Genomic DNA, 7,193 nt, shown 5'->3' with positions numbered 1-7,193 from the left:
CTCAGCATCAGCAGTTGATACACCTGCCTATTTCTCTAGTGTCATCACCTGTGAGCAATGCCCCTGATACTCCGTCCACATTTTATCAATGATTAGACATAGATCAGCCATCAGATATGCCAACACAACCACGTTAGTGGGAGGCTCATTACCATGGCCATTTTTTTGTGAAAATTCAACCCCAGCTTCCTCGTCTCAGATGTTCCTAGACAAAAATACATCTACGAGCTTGTGAATAAATGTCTTCTGCTTCAGTTTATTTTCACGTGCTTTCCGGATATAGTTATTATAAAATTTCATTTTAAAAAACACCTCTTTCCTCCTGCATGCATGTATATATGTTTAGTATGTAACTATAAATAAGGGCCACAAAGTCTGATGATTGCTTCACTTTTCATTATTTAATTTAAAGAAATTTCACTTGAGTAAAAGACGTTCCCAATTAACTGGAAATTTCACTTGAGTAAAAGACATTCCTAATATTTATGCAAACCTTTTAATTCTTTTTTTAATCTAATGATCAAACCTATGGCCAGCAGGCAACAAGGATTTTCCCCCCATCCATATCACTAAAGATGGGACATGTTTTCTGGGATGGTGGCCACCATAATACATGCATGCATCCCTTGAAAGCATTTGTTTTCATTGGGACTTTTTTTAATATGCAAATTTATCGAGAGTTAATCAAGCAGAGCCCATAGGATTAAATGAGAAAGGTTTCTGTAATTGCACTACAGCCCTGGCCTCTTGCCTCCTCAAGCTCATGCAACAAAATATTTATTAGCTTTCAAATGTTCTAAAACAACAGACACGTTCTGCTCCCCATTGTCCTTCACATCCTGTCAGATAAAGACTAAAGACATTCCCAAGGGTTCATCTATCTGCTTGCAGGGACCTTTTACTTCAAGATCCTTCCGGATTTCGACAATGAATTGAGTGGTCCTATTGGAAAGAGCAAACCAATAGCCCTGCCTATATCCGTAGAGGGCTTTTTTCCGACACCTCCAGCAATGCACGGTGAAAAGGCAAAGGGCAACCCTATTGGAAGTTGCCAAACGGACACTGCATTTTCACAACAGGGTCTGTAATGTGTATGCTTGGATACAAAAGCTCTCTCACCAGTGCTGTGAAAAATGGAAGTGGAAGTGTATCAGGATCCAGGTCAAAGCTATGAAGGGCAAGTCAATTGAAGATTGAGGAACTGAAGAAGACAGAGAGACAGAAAGATGGATGGATGGATGGATGGATGGATGGATGGATGGATGGATGGATGGATGGATGGATGGATGGATGGATGGATGGGTGGATGGGTGGATGGGTGGATGGGTGAATGGGTGGGTGGATGGGTGGATGGGTGGATGGATGGATAGATGGATAGATGGATAGATAGATAGATAGATAGATAGATAGATAGATAGATAGATAGATAGATAGATAGATAGATAGATAGATAGATAGATAGATAGATAGATAGATAGATAGATAGATAGATAGATAGATAGATAAAACATGTCCCCCACTTTCCCCCTATATTCTAAAATCAGACACTGGAAATTTTCCTCAGTAGCTTTGGACACCTCTCCAGTCATTCCAATTTGAACGTAACTCAACTTCTGAAATAATGAAGAAGGCAAGCAGCACACTCATAAGTGACGTCAGCCATAAATACAGACTAAAGGCTGATAGAGAGAGATAGTCAGGCAAAATCAAAGCAAGCCGCCTGTTGTGACTCGAGGTTAAACCAGAAACCATGGCGGACTTGAGAGGGCCGAAGGGATTTTCTTTACAGAAAGCGTGATGCGTACTGAAACAAGGCACAATACAAAGAACAGAGGTAACGTCTCAGCGGCAAGGCCCAGCTACTATGAGCTCAGTGTCAATTCCCCCTCTGATTCGTTATATCTAAGAGAAGCCCCATTCAGCAATGGGGACGCCTCGCACACAACTTATGGAAGTTCTGGCTGTGTTGGTTGGGCTGCACACCGTGAGGAACCTAGAAGATCACGCTAAGGGTCCTTCCTGCGTACTGCTGAGAATATCTCTTTTCGCCTCCTTTCTGAACTCTCCAGAATGGTAATCATGACATGTAAGGTGTGAAATAAGCATTCTAAACTTGAATAACAGGCCCTGGGAAACTGGCTATGAAAATGTGAATGAGTGCCGAATAACTGTAGTGCCCCATGTCGTGGAGAACCAGCACAGCCTTGAAGAAGAGCGTTCCTGAAGTCTGACCACCAGCCTCGTCCCAACCCATGGCTTTTACTCCCATGGAGGCACATTCTCTCCTGCGTTACATAACAGCATTCCAAAGAGTGCTAAAAAACACTGAAACGTCAGAGCGTGCAAGTCAAGAGCTGGTTTGATGCCATCCCATGGATGGGGATTAAAAAAAAAAAAGACTGAAGCAGTTCATGTGAAAATAGCCGAGCTTACTACAGCAGACTTCATTGTTCTTTGAGTTCAAGGACTCCCACTGTAACTGCAACTCTGTTCCCCAATTCCACCGCTAAGAGACTATAGTCTTCACTCGCCATTCAAACATCACCCATCTATTGTACAACTCTTGTTGACACCTTACTACTGACCTGTCTGTAACTGTAATTGAACCACCCTGTTTTCAACATGCCTTATGGACCTGTTGCCCCTCCCTCAAGGCATAATGAGTGATATGTTTTATTCTTTTTGTTAACACCATACTATTTGTGTGTTATGTGATTTGCTAGCTCAGTGCCATTACCTCTTATTTGGTAATGATGTAAAAACGGTTTTTCACCAATTTCCTCCACCACCCTCTCAAGCGACGCCTGTAGCCTCGTGGCATCAAAGATGACCAAGAGCCGGGACGATCTACCCTGGGGTACAACAATACAGTTTGCTATCGATTTTTAGAAAGGCTGTAAGAAAGAAATCCAGACATCCCAAGGCGTGAAATTATTTGCTACGATGCCCCTCTCTCCTGGGTTGTGAACAGGCACAGCCGGCTCTGCTCCCCAACACCCAGAGTAAGCTGTTGAGCAAACTCACACCGCTTTTGGATCACAGAACGTGAGCAATCCATTTCCTGAAGACGTCTGGTCGGCGGGTGTTACCACTGGCCCAGGCTCTTGATGCCATATTCAGGCTTCACTGTCTAGGCGTTGGCTTCACTGTCTAGGCGTTGACCACCCCATGTCACTGAAAGGCCCCTCGCCGGTGGCTGACCTTGGTGGAGGTCCACATGGCGTGCAGAGGTCGGAATCTGTATCCGATTCCCCCTCTGCAATATAAGGTCTGATTTTGGCCACAGCGGTGTAGCAACCGTTGTTCAGTATGTCCAAGTTCTCTTTGGACTGGGAAATGCTAAATCCGCTGAAGGAGCGCTCCAGTTCCTCGTGGTCAACCGACGGGATAGAAATAGAGGTGTCGCTGTCCCTCAGGGCACTCTCGGCGTGTTTAGTAGTCACGTCTTCGTTCTTGGCGTACTCGGCGCTGGCCCGGTTGCCGCCGCTGTACGCAGACGAAGAGCGCTCATGGGAAGGGGGCGGTGGGATTCTCACCAAAGAGCCCGGCTCACCCACCGGGGAGGCGCCACGGCTTTGCCGTGGGTAGGGATGCCAAGAGGTGGAAGGAGGGCAGTTGTTGTTTGGCACCGTGGTGGCCGGTGGTGCAGAGAAATTCTTCTGCCCCACTGAACTGGTAGAGTGAATGATTTTGATGATGCACCCATTTTTGTCAATGTGCTCCCGGCTGTCTTCGGGGCTGTGATAGGGTGGCGCTGGGTCAGGTTCTTTGGACCCAAAATAGGCTTCGGTTTCTGTTGGGGGAATTCCCATCCGCTGCATGTAGATGTTCACTAGGAAGTCCAGCTTCTTCTCCATGGACTGCACCTGGAAAATGCCACACAGATCCCCTTGCTTAATGGCCCTGAAGAAATTATTGCCAAACAACTTTATGGAGTCACTTTTTACATCCCTCCCCCCAACACCTTTTCATTCCTTAAAGGCTACCTTAAAGACAAGGTGTTCTTTGAGCTATGAAAAAAGAGACATCTTCTTTCCTACTGGCAGACCCAAACCGTGGAAGAAAGAGGTATGAAATTTTGCAATGTAAACTATCCCAAAGTCACAAATAATCCCTCCTCGCTGTCTTAAACACACTGTCTGTATTCCTATTTAAATAAAGTAGAAGGGCACAGGAACTCCATCTGCCTGTATTAATCAAAATGGAGATGGGAGCCAAAAGGAAACATACGCACAAACACAATCAAACGTACAAACCAAACATTGCTTTTAAAGCTTGTGCCAATATTAACCACCTCATCCTCCAGCTTTGGAGAGTAGAAGGGTGAGCTAAAGAATTGCAAAAGCTGTTGCTGAAGATGCTATCAAAATACATTCAGCTTTTCATATAGAGTATCTTTTTTCCTAAGACTTCAACACACAGCCATGAGTACAATGATTTTTAAAAGAGGGAACTGGTTGTGGTCTCTGGATATGTTAAAAGTCAGACTTACATAAAGTACATTACAGTAGAGTGGTTTGCAGGTTATGAGGGTCTGACTGACCACAGCAAAGTCCAATATTATCAGGAAGGACTGTAGTTAGCAAACCCACCAAATCTGGAAACAAGGATTGATCATTAAACAGATCAAGAGATTTCCCTAACCGAAACTTGAAAGCTGATCTTGAATGATCCGCTAAAAACAGTGGTTCCCAACCTGGGGTCCCCAAATTTTCTTGGACTACAACTCCCAAAAATCTTGGCCAGCACAGCCGATGGTGAAGGCTTCTGGGAGTTGCAGTCCAAGAACATCTGGGGACCCAAGGTTGGGAACCACTGGCTGAAACATTGCAAATCGGTGGCAGCAACTCATCCAGAATACAATGAATATCCAAAGCCTAACTCAGACTATTTATATATCTGCAAGGAAAGCAGTGTGAGACAGAAAGATTTGCATCGTCAGACCAATAGCCATTTTAGCCTCCACTCTTCCATAGCTGTCTCCAAGGACTTCCCATTCCTCTTTCTACATCAAAGGAGAAGTGAGCCTCCAAGCCCTCTTTTGCTGGCTCCTTTGGAGGTCACCTGTGGCTTGCCCCCACTCTTCCATCATGGACTGTATCATCAGACACTCAGCCCGACCATCCTACATCCTTCTCCCTCCTCTACATCTTGCTTTCAAAAATCACATCAAAAGAGGCTAGACTCCGTAACGTAAGAATTCTCAGACATACCTGTTTTTCCACCTTCCCAAGTCTTCCCATCATACTTGGATCTTCCTGAAGCTCCCCTTCAGCCGGGCCTTTGGTTCGGTCCTTATCGGTCATCGATGGCCCTCGCCCAACGATTTGGTCAACTCTAACAAGAGCACAAGCCCCACCCAGGAAAAAGCCATGATGTCAATGAGCTATAATCAAGGTCTTAGAATTCTACCGTAGTCTTGCTTTTGCGTAGAAAAGAGCTAAGGCCTTCCCCATCGCTGATGAATATCATCCAACCATTCATACACATAAAAGAAGGCAGCTAAATGTAAACGCAGAAGCAAACACACCTCTTTGTTTCTGCAAGTGGTATATTTGCTCCTAAGTCACTGGTTCAGTTTGTAGAGACATAATCTGGCACATTACGCATAGTAAATTTGCCCCTTGGAGAAAAGCTGATACCAAGCAGCATTGCTTTTAGCAACCTTTTATTAAAAGATGGATCTAAATGTTATTTCTGATCATTCACGCCTAGCCAGTGCCTAACGGTCCTGCAACTCTGCTTGCTTTCACTACATGCTCCAGAGCTGAAATAAGTAACATAAAACGAGATTATTTCAAAGTAGGCATGAGTACAAACGTTTGAATGAAAGGTTTCTGTCTATAAGACTAAAAATTTCAACTGTATCGTAATTTGATTCTAGTTTCAGGAGAAGTTGGTTAAATTTTAAAATTCTTGTATCGTGGCTTTATTCAAAAGGGCATGTTTTTTCCTGTCAAATTTACCTGATACGATATCTGCTTATATTCAAATTATATTTCTCTGTTCATTTGTATGCTAATTTGGTACATACAAATTATCTTAGAAGCAAATTTTTCGGATAGGGACATATTTTGTCTGAGAACAATCACCAGCTTTCTTGAGAATCAAGACTCGGCTATATTTCCAATCTGCAACAAGAAGTGAACTTTTAATTCCTACCCCTAACTTCAATGTATCCATATGGAGGATGTCACAAAGGAGGCCTTTAAAAAAACTTTTTAAAAATCATGTAGAAAAGGCAACTTTGACAAACGATGCTTTGAATAAACCAGGCTAAAGAAACCAATGTTTATGCTACAATTCTCTTTTCGATGTTCCTACACTGCCTGTCATATGACTTCTCTGACCTCCCATGCATTTTGATTTTCTCCAACTTAACCTTTCTTGACTTCTCTTTCTTTTTTAGAAGAGGGGCCCTCAACAAAAATTAGTTGTTTGCTTTTGGGCAGACAACACTGGTGTGATGATAAATACCAAGAACCAATCTGCAACCAGTACTATAATGATCTGACTGCAATAGACTCCTGGTAAGAATGCATCTTCGGTACGTAATTCTGACCTGTGGATTCTCGGTTAGGGGCTGCAGGTCTCCCTCCAGAACTGTAAGTCCTTTGACGGATGACGTGACAGTTTAAAACTTTTGAACAGTTCAAAAGAAGTGCAAAGGGATCCGTATCTTTAGGGCAACCGTGTTGGTAGCATGTGGCTGGATAGGAAATGTGCAAGCCATCAACGCCGACAGGTGATTATGATCTAAGTAGCACCAATCCACTGCTTGGCCCAAAGAGTAACTTCCATGCCTCGTAAGAGCCAAGTGCAGAAAAATCGCAAAGCCACTTTTTCCGAATCCCCTCCATAAATAATGAATAAATGTTAATACCTACACTTGAGGAAAGGCGGGCGAATGAGTCATTTTGTAAAAGTGTGCAGTGCACCCTAAGCTAATGGTACAGACAGTGACCTGGCAACACAATGCCCATCTCTTACTCAACCCTAGCAGGTCTGTTCTTGTAGGAGTTGTGGATGGAAGACTGCCTGAAAACCACACCTAAGCTGCCCTGAATTCTCTAGAGGCACGGTTCGCTCTGAATGTGACAAATCAGTAAAATTAACAGCTTGTTCTTAAAAGAATATGTCAAAATTTCACACAATCCAGAAGGGGGTGTTGATCTAATTTCTGACACCAATCA

General features: G+C 43.6%; 1 protein-coding gene across 10 annotated transcripts in view; it reads right to left on the bottom strand.

Moving 5' to 3' along the window:
• Positions 1–232: 232 nt before the first annotated feature.
• Positions 233–7,193, bottom strand: part of KCNQ2 (potassium voltage-gated channel subfamily Q member 2) — a 127,361-nt gene continuing 120,400 nt past the window's right edge. For all 10 annotated transcript variants that reach the window (XM_072996737.2, XM_072996731.2, XM_078391995.1 and 7 more), the window contains 2 exons: positions 5,214–5,337; positions 233–3,866 (listed from right to left, as the gene is read on the bottom strand). In XM_072996737.2, the coding sequence (XP_072852838.2) occupies positions 3,144–3,866; positions 5,214–5,337 (847 nt within the window). In that variant the 3' untranslated portion in view covers positions 233–3,143. The remainder of the gene's footprint in view (positions 3,867–5,213; positions 5,338–7,193) is intronic.

Source organism: Pogona vitticeps, chromosome 4 (assembly GCF_051106095.1).
Source record: "Pogona vitticeps strain Pit_001003342236 chromosome 4, PviZW2.1, whole genome shotgun sequence".
Classification (NCBI taxonomy): Eukaryota; Metazoa; Chordata; class Lepidosauria; order Squamata; family Agamidae; genus Pogona; species Pogona vitticeps.
Note: the sequence above shows the minus strand (reverse complement) of the source record. Positions and strands in the feature narration are given on the sequence as shown.